Here is a 19,113-nt window from a genome sequence, read left to right as displayed (position 1 = left end):
CTCCCAAGTTGGGTCAGTAAGAGTCATATCATCTGTGAATCGGGGATCGGGGAGACACACATGCTCACCAATGGGCTTCGGTGGGTCATTCCCACTCCACGTGAGACAGCAGGGCATGGTTATGGATACATGTGTTTTGGTCCAGGCAACCTAAAAACCCAGGTCTGTCTGAGTGAGTGGGGAAGAGGGAGCGGAGGAGGGGGTAATTCAGATGGGGCTTGGGGAGTTAAGAACTCAGTCCACACACCTGCGGGCTGCCATTGCTGAGTATAAGTAGAGAGGGGAGCAGGGCCATGCTTGACAGGCAGGTTGAAGAAGCAGCTGCAGTTCAGTGGAGCAGGGTGGTGCAGAGGCCTCAGGCCGGGAGATGAGGTCCCAGGGCAGGGGCTAGGCAGAACACCCTTTGCCCACCACTAGCAATTGTGCTGCTGCACTGAACTTCATAGCAGCTGCAGAGACTGTCACTATATCATAGGCTGCTCTATAGAAATTGCACCATGGTAGCCCATGCTGCCCCACAGCCATGTAAAGGTCACCTTCTCGTGCTGTGGGAAAAACCAGCCCTGCTCCAGCCAGCCCGTCTCCTCAGGCTCGCTCCATGGCTCAGCCGGCTGAGCAAAGTGCCGCAGGTGACTCCTGTGGAAACAAACTGCATCAGCCCAGCTGTGGCGGGGTCAGAGGTCCAGCTCAGGCAGTTTGTTGCCATCCAGGCTTGAGTTTCTGCCTGAAATGGAAAATCCCCCCTCAGAGTCAGGTGATGAGGAAGTGCCTCGAAAATGCCCCCCAGTCAAAAGCGAGGCCTTTGAAATCCTCAGATTCAGCATGGAGGCTACCCAGGCAACTCTGAGCGAGTCCCAGAAACCCTGGGGGAGCTGCCCTGGGAAAGAAAGGAAGCAGGAGGGCAAGAAACACACCCAGCCCAGTTAAATGGCAGGGGGCAAGAGGTTATTTGAACCCACAGGGATCCTTCAACAACTGGAACCTGACCCTAATGAAGCCCATAGAGAGGAGCATAAACTACTGAAAGTAGAGAAATCAGATTTATTAGGGTTGGAAGGGACCTCAGGAGGTCATCTAGTCCCACCCCCTGCTCAAAGCAGGACCAATCCTCAACTAAATCCTCAAATGGCCCCCTCAAGGATTGAACTCACAACCCTAGGTCTATCAGGCCAATGCTCAAACCACTGAGCTATCCATTCCCACGGTTTTGTTTGAAGAACAAAGATAGAAAGATGTAAAAATCCTCTCCCCTGTTTAGCTGCAGTTGGCTGTGCCACCAACCCCAGCAGTTCAAAAATCGTGAGTCAGAGCCCAGCAAATCACGAGATCGACCCCCAAAACGGTCAGCTTTCGTTATTTAAAAAAAGAGATTGTTTGGGGGGGTTTGTTTTTTGCCCTTTGTGTGTCTCAGTTGCTGGACCCTCCCGCCCGTCCCCGGTGTGTGAGTGACAGTGTTGCCCACTCTCCCAGATGTATTGGGTATGGTGATTGTGGGTCCCGCAGCAGGAGCTCTCACTCCACACCTGCCTGCTCCCTGCCTAGCACTTAACTCTGTCTCCCAACCTCCAAATTAGTCCTGTCCTCGCATCAGTTCTGTCATCTCCCCCACTCCCAGCTTCATCTCTGTTCCTCTGGGTGTTCTTCATCCCCTCTCTCAGGTCCTGGGGCTGCAGTGCCGCCCCTTTCCCAGGCTGTGTAGTGTTGGGGGTGTAGAATGGAGGAACTGCCCTGAGCCGCTGAGCGCTTTCTGCTCCCCCTCTCCTGTGAGACCGGTGTCAATCCCTGGGGACGGGGTGGGAAGGAGGCGGGAGCCTTGCCTGCTTCCTGCAGGAGCCCCGATAGGCTGCTCTGCCCCAGGGGGGTGGGACAGTGGGGAAGTGGCCAATGAGAGGGGTTTCCCCAGGCAGGGATGGAATTCACAAAGGGCTGGAGTTTCTCGCATCATCGCGGGACAGGCTGCAGCCCAGCCGAAATCCTGTCACTCACTAAGAAATTGTGATGCTTGCCAGTTGAGCTGGGTTTAGGCAGGAGCTGGCCTCTGAGAGGCCTGAAGTCTTTGTCCCAGTGGCAATAAACACCTGTTGCACTTGTAGCCAGTTGGTTAATTGCAGCCAGCAGTGTGCCATAAACTATGGAGAATGTGAACATTCACTTTTTTCTCAGGCTCACAGAGATACTGTTGGCATAAAATTGATATTTCTAAGGTGCAAATTTGGCCCCAAATTTGAGTTTTGTAAAAAGTAACCCGAGTTTTGCAAAACCTCAGAGCCACAGGAAGATCTCCAGCTTTTATAGCTTGTAAATACCAGTGGCAGATGGAGGAGCTGGGCCTGTGGCTAGCCCGGGACTCAGGTGACCTTGGTTCAATTCCCTGCTCTGCCACAGATTTTCCATGTGACCTTGACCAAGACACTTAATCTCCCCAGGCCTCACCTCCCCAGCTGAAAAATGGGATCAGAACATTCCTCTCTGCCTCGTCTGTTTGGAGTGTGAGCTACTTGGGGCAGGGACTTGGTGTCTGTACTGAATCCAGCACACTGGGCCCTGTTCTAGGCATGCCGTGTAGCATGTCTCACTCCCCCAGCCAGGCTGCAGGGCCTGAGCAGGGTTTATCCTGCGGTCACTCCTCCCAGATGTGATAGCACCAGCTCTGATGGCAGAGCAACTGTCTCTGCTCTGCTCTCAATGGCCCTGCTTGGGATTGGAATTGCCAGGGAAAGGAGGATGCAGCTGCTGGCTCCCTCAGGGCCTTGCTGACAGGAGGGTGAAAGGGAACAGGCTGGGGTGGTGGGAGATTCAAGGGGGCTCATCGGAAGCAGAAGCAATGTTGGGGAGACTGTCCCAGACACTCCCAGTGCCCCTCCCACCCCAAGCCTTCTCTGTCTCAGAGTCATAGGAGGGGCTATTCTAATGTTATGTGCTTCATAGAATCATAGAATCTCAGGGTTGGAAGGGACCTCAGGAGGTCATCTAGTCCAACCCCCTGCTCAAAGCAGGACCAACCCCAACTAAATCATCCCATCCAGGGCTTTGTCAAGCCTGACCTTAAAAACCTCTAAGGAAGGAGATTCCACCACCTGCCTAGGTAACCCATTCCAATTCTTCACCACCCTACTAGTGAAAAAGGTTTTCCTAATGTCCAACCTAAACCTCCCCCTCTGCAACTTGAGACCATTACTCCTTGTTCTGTCATCTTCTACCACTGAGAACAGTCTAGATCCATCCTCTTTGGAACCCCCTTTCAGGTAGTTGAAAGCAGCTATCAAATCCCCCCTCATTCTTCTCTTCTGCAGGCTAAACAATCTCAGTTCCCTCAGCCTCTCCTCATAAGTCATGTGCTCCAGCCCCCTAATCATTTTTGTTGCCCTCCGCTGGACTCTCTCCAATTTATCCACATCCTTCTTGTAGTGTGGGGCCCAAAACTGGACACAGTACTCCAAATGAGGCCTCACCAGTGCTGAATAGAGGGGAATGATCACATCCCTTGATCTGCTGGAAATGCCCCTACTTATACAACCCAAAATGCCATTAGCCTTCTTGGCAACAAGGGCACACTGTTGACTCATATTCAGCTTTTCATCCACCGTAACCCCTAGGTCCTTTTCTGCAGAACTGCTGCCCAGCCATTCGGTCCCTAGTCTGTAGCAGTGCATGGGATTCTTCCGTCCTAAGTGCAGGACTCTGCACTTGTCCTTGTTGAACCTCATCATATTTCTTTTGGCCCAATCCTCTAATGTGTCTAGGTCCCTCTGTATCCTAGCCCTACCCTCCAGCGTATCAACCACTCCTCCCAGTTTAGTGTCATCTGCAAACTTGCTAAGGGTGCAGTCCACACCATCCTCCAGATCGTTAATGAAGATATTGAATAAAACCGGCCCCAGCACCGACCCTTGGGGCACTCCACTTGATACCGGCTGCCAACTAGACATGGAACCATTGATCACTACCCGTTGAGCCCAACCATCTAGCCAGTTTTCTATCCACCTTACCGTCCATTCATCCAGCCCATACTTCTTTAACTTGCTGGCAAGAATACTGTGGAAGACTGTATCAAAAGCTTTGCTAAAGTCAAGGAATAGCACATCCACTGCTTTCCCCTCAGCCACAGAGCCGGTTATCTCATCATAGAAGGCAATTAGGTTTAGTCAGTGCTGTGGCATGTCATTAGGAGTCAAAATCCCACCCAGATATACTGCTGGGCTGGGCTTGACTGCGAGGCCATCCAGCCAGCTCCTTCTGCAGATCCACATGCCATGGCAGCATTGTGTCAGGGAGGAAAAGGCCTTTCATGAAACATCACGTGGTCAGGGGCTGATGCTGGAAATCTGGTGGAGGGCTAGATTTCGGGTCAGCTGTTCTTTCTCCGGGAAGATACCCGAGAGTGAGCTCTGTAGGAACTGTCAATTTGGGAGCGCTTGACAAGTTCCAACAGAGAGGTCTGCAGCATTTTGGGAGCAGTATCGGGCCAGCGAGCTCTTTGATTGTAATCAGCGGGTTGGCAAGAGTCCCAGAAACTCGGAACAAAAATGCTTTGAACAGGCCAGATACACAAGGTGTGTCGCCCTTAGTCTGTGGGGTGTGGAGCGGTGACTCATGGCATTATCATGTTCTGCTGCTGTGTGTGAAAGCATCCATCAGTGCCAGCACCTTGTTTGGAGCTGGCCAGCGGCTGCTTTTTCACGCACCAGGCTTCCATCGCTCACATCCTAAGCTCTTGCTCCCTGTCTGCCCCCCTTTGCTGCCTTAGAGAATTGTGTGCTCCACTCCTGTACAGCAGATGGGCACTTTGCTTAATGATAGTTACAGATGCTGGGTTTGCACCCTGCTTGTTGATAAGACACTGCAGCAGGTCTGGGGTTAGGTCTCCACACCTTCAGCATTGTCTCTCCTGTGTCACAGTGCAGATGGCGCCCCTAAGGCCGGCCAGACCTGCCATTCTCCCTGAGCTGCAAGGATGCTCCTTTGTTTAAGATGGTAAAGGATTTTGATGACCTTGGTCCTTTCCAATAAGAGTCTTAAAAACCACCCTCTTTGGTTTGGTTGGCGGATGCTCTGCCAGTGTAGGTTACCCTGTACGAGGATCTGGTCCATCACTTTTTGAAATCTTCCCTATTTACATTCGACAGCCTCGGTCAGCAGTTTTGCTGAGGTTATGAAATAAAGCAGAGGCCTACGTGTAGTAACATTTGCATTACTCTGCAGCAGATGATTGGGACCGGGGTTGGTCTGATAAACATTTGGCTGTTTCTGTACTGTCACGAGCACAGAGTGTACCATGCCTGCATGGAACTGGTCTTGTTGGTTTGCTAGGGCAGCATACTGCATTGTACGGAAGCTGTCTGATGTCGCCAGCTTCTCATCAATATAATAATTGCAGAATTACCTGGCATTGATTGTCACTTCTCCGTTGGTACAAGAAATAGGGCAGCACATTTCACTTTCATTTTGTAGCTGGATGTGCGAGCTCAGACTGAAATAGCACTAGATGGAAATGAGACAAGAAATCTTCCTCCAGGTAATAATGTAATGCATCCCAATCCTGGACGGCACAGCCCCCTGCTAGTTTTTCTTTTCCCTCCTCCAGCTCTGCCAGTCCTCTCTCTAGTCCTGATGTGCAGCTGTCTGCTATTCCAGTCCCGGGACCACACACAGCCGATCCATCTTGATTTTAACCTGCTGCAGCTGCCTCCTACTGTTCTGACTTGAGCCTCTCTTTAGCGAAGAATGGTAATTAACTTTGTGGTGCCATGGACAAGTGAGCGACTAGGGACAAAAGTGAGAAGAAAAGTGGGTGAAATATTTGTAGCTACACCTGAAGTGCTCTAAGTATGAACGTTGCCGTCTTTTCTTGCTGTTTTGACATTGATCCTGGCATCATGAAAGCGTGAATTTTGTGGCACTTTTGCAGTCAAATTTAGGGTGACCATATTTATTAAAGTAAAAATGGGATGGCTGGGGCTCGACTAAGCCATGCCCCCCGCCCTGGGATTGCCAGAGCTGCCCTCCCCATGCTGCCTGCAACTGCGGCTGACCCCCACCCCCCGTGCCGCCCGCGGCTGGGGCTGACCCTCAGTGCTGCCTGCAACTGCGGCTGACCTTCTGAGCTCCGTGCCACCTGGCGGGGGAGTCAGCTCTCCAAGCAGCACTGCTCGCCAGCAAGAAATTTCTCCACTCTCCTGCTGGCGGGCAGCGCTGCCTTCAGCTGACACCCCTGCTCTCCGCTCTGCCTTGCAGTTGGGACAAATGCCCAGTTTTGGCAAAATGTAGGGACGGCCGGGAGAGAGCTGGAAAAGGGGGACTGTCCCAGCCAAAATGGGACATGTGGTCACCCTCGTCAAATTACTGTTTTCACAAAATGTTTCAGGGAGGCGTGAAACAGGGCAGAACGAAATGGTGACCAAGTCCCCTCCGTGTTTTCCTCATGTCTCTGTACAAAGCCCATCAACCTTATGTGTGACCCCAGCCAGCACTTCAAGTTAGCCCTCCAGCCATGCGAAGCCAGATCACTAACCCTCTGTGCCACTGAGGTCCAGTAAGGAGAAGCCTCAGTATGAAGCATGTAAGGTCTCTGCATTATAAGGATCTCTGTACAGAAATGCAGAGGAGCTTGTTCCTCCTGAAGCATGTCTGAGCCCTGCACCTGTACTCAGCGGTACCTGTGCCTACACCTATCCTAATTAGTGCCTCGGCCTGCTTCTGCATCTGAATTTGTCTGTTTCACACTCGCTTTCCTACAGGTGCACCTGTTAGGGCTTTTGACCAAACAAAAATGGTTTCAGGAAGATTCTGGTTCCCCAAGAATGTTTATATTTGTGGTTGGAAAACTGACAAACTCAAAGCTGAAAAATTTGGGGGGAATGGGTTTTGGTAGTTTTGGGTTGAAATTTTCATTTTTTTTAATATCAACTCCCCCCGCCCCTGAAATTCCTTCCACCCCTAAATTTTCTGACCAGCTCTGCTTCTTATGCATGTATCATACATGTATCTAGTATCTGCATTTGATTTTCTTAGTGAGAAGCTGTAGGCCATCCTCATGTGGTAGTGGAAGTGGAGCCCAGGTCCTCAGAGGGCTAACTCCCATTGATTTCAATGGGAATTAGGCACCTACAGACCTTTGAGGATCCGGGCCAGGGTCCCGTGCATTTTCCTGTCAAGTGCATGGAATGAAGAGCAGAAGTAGGACCAGTTCTGACTCTGGAGGGGTCTCTCTTTGGGGAGGGCTCCCCATGGTGCTCCAGTAGCAGTACTAGAGTCTAGAGGCCCTAGCTGAGCACAGAGCCTTATTGTGCTAGGTGCTGTACATACATAGTGAAAGGCATTCCCTGCCCCCCACCGCTTGCATTCGAAGTGGACAAAAGAAGTGGTATCCTTTGACAGAAAGGGAACTGAGGCAGAGCGAGTCACACAAGGTGTCTGTGGAAGATCCAGGAACTGAACCCTATGTAGTGCATCACCTCCACACACTTCTGCTGAGCAAACACCATGTCTGAAATTGTCTGTGCTGTGCTGTCAACCCAGGCAGCTCAAACTCCAGTTTGAGTCCAAACCCCGCTACCGTCCATGCAGAAATCAGTCTGACTTGGGCCAGAACCCCTCTGGACTTGTGCCCAGGGGCCCTGCTGTGGGGGTGGGTCAGAGCCTGAGTCCTGCTGAGACTCTGTTGCAAGCTGCAGACCCGAGTCAGAAGTTCAGCATAGCGCAGTACAGACGTGTTGGCCCGGCTGAGAGACCTGGGTCCAGCAATTGAAAGCCAGGTTTACAGTGCAGCGTGGATGCTCTAGCAGACCTGGATTTACAATGCAGCGTAGAGATGCCCACAGAGACGCCGCCTGTCCCCTAGGCTGTTGGTGCTGGTGCTGGATGCTGATCCAGTTCACTCTAGGGAAAAGAAAAAAAACCTCAAAGCAAAGAAGAGAGGGAGCAGGCTGCATGGGGAAGGGCCCAGTGATCCATTGCTGGGGAGGAGGGCGGTCATGCAGGGTAGTTTTCTACCTAGACACACAGCTGGCAATGAATCTGCAAAGGGGAACTGGAAGCTGACACTCCAAGGATGAAGTTTCCCGAGTCTGTTCCCCTCCCACTCCGTCTGCCTGCTCTCGCTTCTCTACTGCCTGGTGCATTTATGTAATGAGTTTAAAAAGCGCAATTGCATCAAGGTCAGCACTAAACCTGCCTGCCCTGCAGCACCTGAGCTGAGCGCGCGGTGCTCTCGGAGTGGGTGTGTGCAGGCAGGGGGCTGTATATCCCGTCTGACGGAGGGCGTGCCGGCTCACACCCCAGCCAGAGAGCCAGGGGAAGGAGCACGGAGAAGCCAGCAGCAGAGGGACGTATGGCAAGGAGGGATTCTTGAGGTTTAACCCCAGCTCAAGAATTGTTACCGTTGTGTTTTCTCAAGTGCAGTCAGGTGAAGTTCCAGTCCACTCGCTCCATCTGCAGCCATGCTTCACTCTCCCCTGAAAACAGCCCTGGCTTATGAGTGTTTTCAAGACCAGGCCAGCTCTACATTGGCCTTGCCCTCGGATCACAAGCTGAAAACTAGAGGCACAGGAAAACAGAGGGTCCAGGAGCAGGTGATGATGACGGTGAAACGGCAGAAGCAAAAGTCCTCTCAGTCGTCGACCCTTGGGCACTCCAACCGAGGTAAAACCCCAGCCGCCGCACGCCGAGTAGCAAGGGATTCACATTCCCCCTCCCTGGGCTGATTCAGAACCCACAGTGGGTTTGTATTTGGGGTCTTTGTAATCTAGGCTATTTGGTTCTGGGTTTTGTCTATAATTGACAAGCTGGCCCGTTTCTCTGGAGTTGCCTGCTGGGATTTCTCTGTCCAGAAGAAATGGCAGGAAATCTGGAAGGGCTAGCACAGCACTGGGCGTCAGGACCTCTGGGTTCAATCCCTGCCTCTGTTGCTGTGTGATTCTGAGCCAGTGACTTTACCCGCTCTGTGGCGCCGTTTCCCCATATGTAAAGTGGCCATCATCCCCGTCTCGTGGCTTGCTGTGAGGCATAGTTAGTGTATCTTCACGATGTGCCTTGACAGCATCAGATGGAAGGTGCAAAGCATTATTAACTCTTTGTTCCCTGACTCTAAATAGTGTTTCGCTTCTCAGACAGTGATCTGTGTTCCTCTGCGTATTTCCCTGCCAGTTGGATTATTTTGCCAAATGTCTTATGACCTGCTCTGTATCCGGACTCACAGCTTTGTGCCCTTTGGGTGGCTTCCTCCCCCTCTAGTCTAGGCTTAGGAACACTGACCGTGAGCAGCCCAACACTTGTTTCTGTAACGACCCTGCTAGGCTCAGTGCAGCCAGCCGGACATGTGCTGTCTTTATACAGGGCAGCTCAGGCGTGCTAAGGAGTTTAGAGTGGTGGAGAGGCAGCACCTTGTAAATCACAGGCTACATTCTGGGTCTATGGCTGGCTTCCTCTAGCAATCGCTGCTCTGTCGATTGGTTAGCACCTAAGAGGAGATGAAGGAGGACTAGGAATCCCCATCACATTTGAAAGGTGAAGATCACCTCTCCCCCAGCTCATTACTGCAACTTTGTGCCTGAGCTCAAAGTGCTTTTCTGAACCTGACTGAAAAGCAGGTGAGCAGCATTGCTCACAATTTACAGACAGAGTTAGTGAGGTACAAGAAGCAAAGTGACTCAGCCATGGTTACACAGCAAGTCTGTGGCAGAGATGGGGAAAGAACTGAGGACAGGCCAGGGCTCTTTTCTCTTTAGAGTTTGCTTCATTGTTCTTCCTTTGGGGAACTGTAGAAATTCTCCAGCAGAGAGGAAAAAAAACAAAAACCAAAAAAATCTCAGAGCCAACCTTGCCTCTGTCCCTGGCCATGCAGCATGGTCCATGTGTCCAGAAGGGTTCTGTGACTGGGTCACCTACCTCAGTGATCAGCTGAGCCGCTCTCACCATCCACTGCACTGAGTTATTCTGGTCTCAGTTGTGCTTGTGATTTCCAGTGGCCTAGCGATCTGGATTTCACTCCTGCCGAAAGAGCGGCAAAGCTGGGACATGTCCTCCTAGGGAGAAGATGTCCAGCTGTGATGGAAGGATAGTGAGATGTTAGCAGGGAGGATGAGTGATACTGATGCTGAATGAGACATGCGAAGGTCTATGCTCAACCCTTGAGGATCTGGACTGGCTTTGTAAGGTTGTGAGAATCTCAAGGCTGATATTTCTAGCTCAAGGTTGGCAACTTTTCAGAAGTGGTGTGTCGAGTCTTCGTTTATTCACTCTAGTTTAGTTTAAGGTTTCGTGTGCCGGTAATACATTTTAATGTTTTTAGAAGGTCTCTTTCTATAAGTCTATAATATATAACTAAACTATTGTTGTATATAAAGTAAACAAGGTTTTAAAAATGTTTAAGAAGCTTCATTTAAAATTACCATAAATTAAAATGCAGAGCCCCCTGGACCAGTGGCCAGGACCCGGGCACTGAGAGTGCCACTGAAAATCCGCTTGTGTGCCGCCTTTGGCACACGTGCCCTAGTTGCCGACCCCTGCTCTAGGTGGACTCAAATATGAGAGGGGTCAGATATCCCTGTGCCTCTTTGAAAGGTTCTCGGTTACAGTGGCACTTGACTTCGAATGTAGGGCTGACTTCCGAGAAGTGGGGCTGCATTGTGGCGTTTGGGGTAGGGGTCAAGATGTTTATACAGTTCCAGCTGGCTTCCTGAGCCCCATCGAACTCTTCCCTTTGCATGCCGAACTCACGGCACAGGGGATGTAGCAGCTCTGTGGAGGAGTGTGTTTATGCAATACCCCATACTATGCCAGGATGGCAGTGTATGAATCTGTGACTGCTGTGATTGTGGGAGCCAGGGCATTGGTATTGAAGAGGGCAGAGGCAAGCTTGTCTGTGCCAGCTGAAGGCGCTAATCACAGAGGTAACTGGAAGATGTGGTCATGTGTAAATCTGTTCCTAGCTCCTCTCACTTTTATCGATTAAGGCTTTATGGTCTCAGGACCTGGTGGAATAAGAAACAAACCAGGCTGACAGTAGGTGCCAGATGAAGAGGCAGGAACTGAGACAACTTTGCCAGTTAGTGATGCTGTGGTCGCTGTTCACCACTAACACCTCAACTGTAGGCAGAAATCTTTGCAGGCGTCAGTGCCAATTCTGCCCCACACCTTGCTACAGCTCTGCTGGGGATTCAGCGTACGGCTGATGGGCAGGAGCAGGTGCCATTCAAAAAATGTGTGGAGAAATTGGGCAGATATTTACATGGTGAAACAAAATCGCCCTTGAGGATTTGATCCAATAAACACCCTGATTTTCCGAAGTGCTGAGCACCCAACCCTCCCATGGATCTCAATGGGAACTGCAGAGTATTCAGTGCTTTAGAAAACCAGGTCCCTTGTTTAGGTACATAGGCTCCTAAATCCATGCTTCACATCTGGCTGGTGTTGAAAATTTGGCTAATTGTTGGTAATCACCTTGGACATTCTGGGCCAACATATTTAGGAAACATCAACTATGGGACATTTTCTGCTTTTTGATTCTTCCGTGAGTATTCAGGGACTAAATAGCATTTCATTTTATGGCATCCAACATTGTGCTGTGTTCATCACATGAGATATAAATTGCACAAGGTCCCAGAAGACAGAGCAGATATCTCAAAGTTCCCTAGAGAGTGGGGCGGGAGTGGAATCTCAAAGCAAAATCACTTGAAAGGAATTGGATTAGTGTGGGATTTTTCAAAAGATCCTACGTGACCCAGGAGGTCGTAGAAAGTCAATGGGGCTTGTGGTCCTAAAACAAGGTGCTTTTTGAAAATTCCACCCCAAATCAGGCTGATTCTGAGCGAGCAGGTGTCTTCGTCAACAGCAACTCTGTGATCACCTTGTGCAGAAATGCTAGTGAATGAGTGGGCCGTGGAAAATGAACTCTCTCATCCTGGGACAGCTCCCTGCAGCTCCCACTGCTGCGGTAGTGAGTGTGGGAAGCTTACTCTGTTGCTGCCCGTGGCTGATCTTTGTTGTGGCTGGATAGAGGACTTTGCATACTCCAGAGCTGTTAGAATCGAGATACGTTGATTTTTTTTAAAGCCATAACACGGGCCATAAAATTTCATCCCATTAGCCCTTCATTGAGCACAGTAACTTGTGTTTGGCTAAGACATGTCTTCTGGAGAGGTATCCAGTATTGAGCTGAAGACTTCAAGAGCTGGAGAATGCATCACTATCCATTGCTAGTTTGTTCCAATGGTTAGTCACCCTCCTTATTTCTAATTTGAATTTGTCTGGCTTCAACTTCCAGCCATTGGTTCGTGTTGTGCTGCTCTCTGCTAATTAAAGAGATTAATATATACCCATTCCCTCGCTATGGTGTGGGTTCCTGGGTTGATAGTTGTTCACTGTGTGGCTGTGGTTTATTCCTGTGGTGTCACTTTGCATTTTTTAAATAGATTATTTTTACTGCATGGATAAGGTTTTTGGGGGGGGGCGGGGAGAACCCTTCTGAATCGGCAAAGAAAATGGAAAACTGCTCCATTGACATAGCCTATCTCCTCCCTATGCCCCCATCAGTCCTTTTAGCCCTGCTTAATGTAAGGTTGCCTGCGAGGAATCTGATTAACTTCCATTGACTAAGGTCATTCCTGCAACTCACTCACTGCAACTAGTTCTGAGTCACATGGGCAGCCCCACTGAAGAGCCTGTCAGCAGGACCCAGGGTTTGCAGGGGCAGACCCGAAAGACATACTAAGGAATGATAGAGGTCCGTACAGCCCCAAGCTCTCTGTTCAACGTCGCCTGTAGTGTGTGCAGCTGCAAACTAGAATGCTGTGGCCCAGCTCTCAGTTGGTGTAAATCAACATAGCTGCTGTTGACTTCAGTGCAGCTCACAGGTGCTGGAAGTAGGGGGCTGCCACACCCCCTGGCCTGAAGTGGTTTCCATCATATGCAGGTTTACAGTTGGTTCAATGGCTCTCAGCCCCCTCTCTCCCCCCTACTATACAAATGGTTCCAGTACCCCTGGTGCAGCTATGCCGATTTACACCTGCGGAGGGTGTGGTCCTTCATGGCGTGTCTCTCCCTGGCACAAGGAACCCTCTGGCTTACCTGGACTCCGGCTCGGTCCAAATGCATTGTAAAGATCTAATTAACTGCCGGACTAAAATAAATGGTGTACAGCACATATTGAACCATTAGGTCATAATACTTCTGGTGGCAAGTATAGGCTCTTCCCCAGTGAGCGGGACCAGTGGATTTCCCAGTAGCAATGAAGAGTTCCAGAAATTTTCCTCCTTTGGGGATTTTCTTTGGTACTCTCCCTTTTCCACCCCTCGCCATGCCATTTTCCAGGAGATTTTGGCTTTCACTTCCAGAGCCTCGAGATCTGGGATGCACAACAGGCACCTCCACTTGGAAAGGCAGATTATGGGAGACCCACATTGTCCTTCTCTCCTATCCGCTGATTGCCAGTATCAAAGCCCCCGCCCACAATAAACCGAAGCATCAGCTGCTTAAGTAGGACAGGACAATATGAGGCTGATGTTTTACATTGATTTCCTTCCCCCCGCTCCCCCGGAAATGATGCTCTCTTGCATGGAGACTGAATTTACTGTCCAGTTCTAGCAGCTGAGGGCCACAATTCCATGACAGATTTCACACCCCAGGCTTTAAAGACCATAGCACCTTTGGTGCTGTATATGCCACAGAAATTCTCAGTAATAAAGCCAATCATTAAATCTCATGGGCCGGGGGAGGGGGCGAACTATCTGTGATGCAAAATTCCTTAAGACTCCAGCCCAAAGTAATGAAGCTACACAATGAAAGCAAAGATGTGCATCAAAGGGGCTTAATTATTATTAGTATTGTATTATCGGAGTACTGAGGAGTTTAGACAGGATCCCATGGTGTAGGCATTGTACAAACCCCGAACAAAAAGACAGCCCCTGCCCCAAACAGCTTACGTAGTATTACAGACAGACAGGGGGAGTACAAAGAAACAATGAGACAATATCTGTCAGCCTGGCAGACAGTGACCTTGCAACTCTGCTGGCTGGTGACCCGATTCAATAAGCATTTAGCACTGTCTGTTGATGAGCATCAGTCATGAATGACTCAGGGTGATGCTCAGCTAGGGAAAGAAACTGTCTTGCTGCAGCTCAGGGCAAATTGAGAAGGTCCTTATGAAAAAGGAGGGGAGGGGGAAATTGTCCCCAAAACAGGGCCAGATAAGCCCATGACCTGCCCTGAGCACTCAGGAGTGCGTAGTGAAGTACTTGTGATATGGTTAGCTGGGTTACACAGAGCATTATGGGATGGAGCCAGGCTCCACCCCTCCCTTACTTTTAGTTAATGGAGTTTTCTCCTGATCCTCATGATGAAGTTGAATAAAGCAGCAAGTTCCCAGCCTGCAGCGCTGTGAATTGGCTGATTTTTGCTGCAGTGAGTGGTCCTTTTACAAAAAGGGAAGCTGTTGAACTGCATGGGAAGTGGGCAAGGGAGGAAGGCATAGAAGCTCCACTCTGGGTGTTATTGGACATGAGCACAGATCAGGAGAGTGTTAGCTAAAAAATTATTCCCAGGCAACTGGGGCCAAGGGATCTGTCCCTAGTGCCGGCTTCGTTAGAAAACACGTATCACCTGGGAGATTCGCATGGGTTAAACCCATAGTTCCGTGTCCCACCCTATTCCTTCCCCACCCCAGCAGCTATGCACCAACCTGCCCTATTGAAATCAACCCGGGGAATTGTGCCAGGAGAATGCATAAAGTGGGGAAGTACTCAAACGGAGCAATGCCAGTGTGTCGTACATCCATTCACACATGTCTTGCTGTTCTTTTTGCCAATACAGCCCTTATAGGAAAGTCCTTTAGAAGTGAATAAGGATTAAATGAGTTGGGTTATAGAGAAGTTAATAGGGTTCTGGACAGTGCTTAATTTGTAATGAAAGAGGTGCCAGGGCTCAAGCAATTGTTTTCCCTTTCATAACTGATGCAGCAGGCCCAGAGGTGCCGGGGCTCTGACCTGCCAAGCCCAGAGGTGCCGGGGCTCTGAACTGCCAAGCCCAGAGGTGCCGGGGCTCAGCCCTGGCAAGCACGGGCCCAAATTAAGAATTGGTTCTAGAGAAATTACTCTCCGAACCTCTTGAGTTTAATGGACAATGGAATCTTCAGTCTAGACATTGGCATAGAGGAGTTGGGGGAAGATTTCCCTGCTGATGCCCATTCTGGGTAATTTCTCCTACCTCTTCTGGATCAGTGTTTCTCCCCCTCTGGTATATTGCTCCAGCCTAGGATGATCACATGGTCATGGTCATCATCCATGCTATTGCTGTGGCCGGGAGTGGTGACTAGAATGTGCCAGCCTCCAGAAGCGGGTTGGGCTGGAGCACTCACCTGTGCCGTGGTCTTTCATTACCCAGTGTGGGCGTTATTAATGAGTTAGGAGCCTAAAGCCTTTGAGGATCTTGGCATTAGTGGCTGTAAGGCACTTTGAGGAGGAACAGCTCCGTGTGAATGACTGCAGGGTGTCTCCGAGTTGGCACACCAAACAGTCAGAGATGTAAGAGGGAGAAAGAGCACTGATGTTGCATTTTCTGATGAAACAAGGCTTTATCAACAAATGCCTGTTTCTATAATAAAAAATGTTTCATGGAAACGTCTGGGGTTCAGTGAACTTTAGATGAACCGTAGGCAGGTTTCCATCAGAAATCCGCCAGGTTTCCTACCAGCTCACCAGGAGGGATGCTGAGCCAAGGTCTTCCAGAGTCTGCAACTCTGGGACAGCCAGCCATGCAGACTGGCCTGGGGCTGTGGACACCAAGGCTTTCAGGCTTCCTGACCCAGAGCTGGGAGCGCTTCAGCCAAGGCTCCCAGGGTTTCTTGGCTTCTGGTTCCCCATGAGCCAGACTGACAGAGAGCCTAGAAGCTCTGGCAGCCACACCTGGGCTAGGGACCACAGAGCTTGGGCTTCCAGGCTCAAATTTCTTTTGTAATTTTCAAAATGAAGTGTTTTCAGTGTTTCCTTTCCACGTGAAATTTTGAAATTCTGCTTTTTGGTTCTGAAATGGAACAAATTCTTTTCCAGAATTTCTGATTGAAGGGAAATTCCAGTTTAGGACCATTACTACTAAGAGATGAAGGAGCTACATTTTCACAAGTGCCCGCTAATTTGGGTGCTCACATTGAGATGCTTTGGGCTTGATTTTCAGAGGTGTTGAGCACCTGGCACTCCTGTGGAATTCCATCATTTGGAGCCAGTGGGTCTTTACATTTCCTTAAATCAGGCCTTTGATGTCTCATTTTGGACACCCAAAATTAGTGGGCACTTTCAAAAATGTAGGTCTTATTAACTCACACTGTATTGTGCTGTCACATGATGCAATGGAGTTCCATCTTGGAGGATAGTTAATACTACTTCTAATCTTTGTTCTTAATGATCAATGTGACCTCATATAAAAGGCTTTTGGAAGGAAAGGGAAATTGGAGAAATGAAGCAAAGATTCCCTTACTAGAGTTTGCCAGTGGGAAGTAGATGGAAAGAGGTTTTACACAGCAGGGCTGGTCAGTTATAGACTGTTGAGAAGTTCATGCTTCTGGGCTGGGTTATGCGGTGGCTGATTAGAAAACCTGCAGGGTTTCTTCTTGATCTAAGAGATTTGGATAAGGACAGAACTGAACCTCTAAACTCCATTTCCACCACCATTAGCTAAGGGCCAGAGTGTGTCTCCTTGATTCACAATGACTAGTTGAAATTCATGGGACTGCTCTCAGAGCAAGGCACTACCCAGCACAAGAAAGGGTGGAAGAATCTGGTCCTGAGAGGTGACTGGAAGGTTGGATCACCCCTCTCCTGCCCTTTATTCCTTTCTGAATGACTACTCAGAAGGGGCTTCTAGCCTTATGCAGCCATGTCCACTGAGAGAGGACTTCTCTTCCCCCTGATTTATGATACGTCCATTGTCCTTCTCTGGTGGCCAGTGGGGAAGACCTTGACCCATCAGAGAACAAAGAACTCCATGTCCCACATGCAAACCACATAGGAGCTTAGCTTTCCATTCCTAATGTTGTTCTTCTGCTTGCAGGTTCCATGTATGATGGTTTGGCTGATGGCGTCAACTATGGGACTGCCCGGGGCAGCTATTATGCCAAAGCCCAGACAGGAAACAGCAACTGGGGGTATCCGGTAAGGTGTTCTTTTCTCTGTGCCTTGCTGTTGAGGTGTTCAGAGTGCAACTCTCAGCATGAGAGTCCATAGGAATGTACTGCTGGTCAATGTGGGGAGCGAATGGTGCCGTAGAGACAAGAGTAAGATGGACATCAACAGCCTCCAGATGTTCTAGGCGGGCGAAGGAGGAAGTTACCTTGTTCCCTAAGAACGGAGGTAACAAATTTGTTTGGGCAGCGCAACAAGCCTGGGTCTCAACTGTCCACAGTCTGGATCAGAACTCCCCTCTGCTGCTGGGTGGATGGTATGGGGCCATTACAGGGGTAGGGTTCAAGAAAACTTGTTTCTGACACTGGATCTAGTATTTTGCTTCGGGCTCATCTCTGCAAATAAGGGAAAGATTCATTGACAGGTGTGTGGGGGATAGGCAGGAAGGTCTCACTTAAACTGTTGCCCCACCTAATTGCTCTGACTGAGGAGGAAACGCTGCATTTCAGAGCCCTCTATTTAGCAAAGCTGACGGCACTGAATCCAGCATCACCTGTGTGGTATTTTCAGCACCCTACAAAGCCCGGTGATATTTTTCTGTGATTTGGCCATTGCGTAAAAACACCCTGGGGGTGCGGCTGGCAGTTTGGGGATTTAGATCTCTCCTTATTTAGCTTTGTTCTTGCTCCTTCTCTAGTTCCCGCACGTTTGCTATAAATGCTGTGTCTTTGTTGGCTGGTGAAAGCCAAAGGCCGGTTACAATTTAAATGCCAGTTCATATCCTCTGTGATTTGCTTTGTTGAATGATCCTCCATATCCCCTAGCCAGCACCAGCTGAACGACAACAGCTGTGGCCAACATGAGTGTGTATCTGACCTGAGTGGTGACTAGCAATGAACTCTTGGGTCAGATCCGAACGCGAACCTATCCCCAAACTCTGAGCTGGTTAGAGTTAGGACTTGGGGTTCAGAGTCACAGAGTCCTCTTGGAAAAAGGTGGATGAGATGACTCGGAATGATCAGGGCCTCCGTGTTACATCTTCTCCCAAAGATGGCACCAGCAATAGCGCAGTACCCCCTAGCATTGCAGCTGGGCACTACTTCACTATTGACCTGGCCGGTCCCTGAAGGTCTCTCCTTCAGTTGCAGACCAGAGGTACAGTTTCCCAAAGTACCTGAGTCCAATAGCCTTTCAGTGAGGGTCCTAAGTTCCTTGGTCACTTTTGAAAACGGTGCTGAGTCTTTGGTTACATTGGTGATTTGAAAATGTAATCCCAGGCCTAAATCTGCTTGGGCCCGTGAGATTGCACACTACATGCAGACAGGGGAACTTCTTTTTCCATTCTGCTTGCTCCCTAGAGGTATTAAAGGAATGCAAACACCACCACCCCACCACCACCACCTGTTTTCAACTAACTTTGAGCTCTGTCTGCAAGTTTGCTTGAAACTCATAAAATGTCTAGACTCTGTTATGCAGGTGTGTCTCCCATTTGCATTTCCTCTACTTTAAGAAATGGAAAAGGTGGCAATAATAAGATCTAATTTTGTTTTTGAGAGGCAATTTCCTTAACACCTTTCATGTCTTGATTAGAATTATCATTTCTGTGACGTCTTAAAAGGTTTTTGAGCTAGCAGGGCAGTGATAAGAACATGGCATCACTTATGGTTTTGCACTGAGTCCAGACAAAACATTGGGACAGTGATCCATTATAATCCTTGCAAGCCTTGATTGTCTCTCCCCAGAGTATGAAAAGTACTAAAGGAAATCCTTCTCTATCCTCTACCATAAGATATGGTCCCTGCCCAGAAGAATTTGCACTCTAAATGTTGTTCTTGTTGGTAGGTGGCCTTGAATCACTGATTCTAACCAGTGTCTCTTTGGTGATGAGAGGTTATCTAGGCCCCTGGTTTGCGTGTTACTGGTTTATTCTCTTTCCTCTGCAGTTTTCTTTACCTGGAGAATCTGCATTGTCGCTCCTGGGTTTTCCCCTGTATCTCATTTTACT

The 19,113-nt window shown here is 49.4% G+C and overlaps 2 protein-coding genes across 3 annotated transcripts in view; both read left to right on the top strand.

Annotated features, from left to right (window-relative positions):
* LOC123369342 (maestro heat-like repeat-containing protein family member 7) overlaps positions 1-19,113 on the top strand; it is a 1,253,347-nt gene that overhangs the window by 507,383 nt on the left and 726,851 nt on the right. The window lies entirely within an intron of this gene.
* PKP1 (plakophilin 1) overlaps positions 8,439-19,113 on the top strand; it is a 52,175-nt gene continuing 41,500 nt past the window's right edge. Inside the window, exons 1-2 of the mRNA XM_045014832.1 lie at positions 8,439-8,640; positions 17,038-17,138. Coding sequence (XP_044870767.1) covers positions 8,439-8,640; positions 17,038-17,138 — 303 coding nt within the window. The remainder of the gene's footprint in view (positions 8,641-17,037; positions 17,139-19,113) is intronic.

The sequence above is a fragment of the Mauremys mutica genome, chromosome 4 (genome assembly GCF_020497125.1).
Source record: "Mauremys mutica isolate MM-2020 ecotype Southern chromosome 4, ASM2049712v1, whole genome shotgun sequence".
Taxonomy (NCBI): domain Eukaryota; kingdom Metazoa; phylum Chordata; order Testudines; family Geoemydidae; genus Mauremys; species Mauremys mutica.
This window is presented reverse-complemented; position numbering and strand designations above follow the sequence as displayed.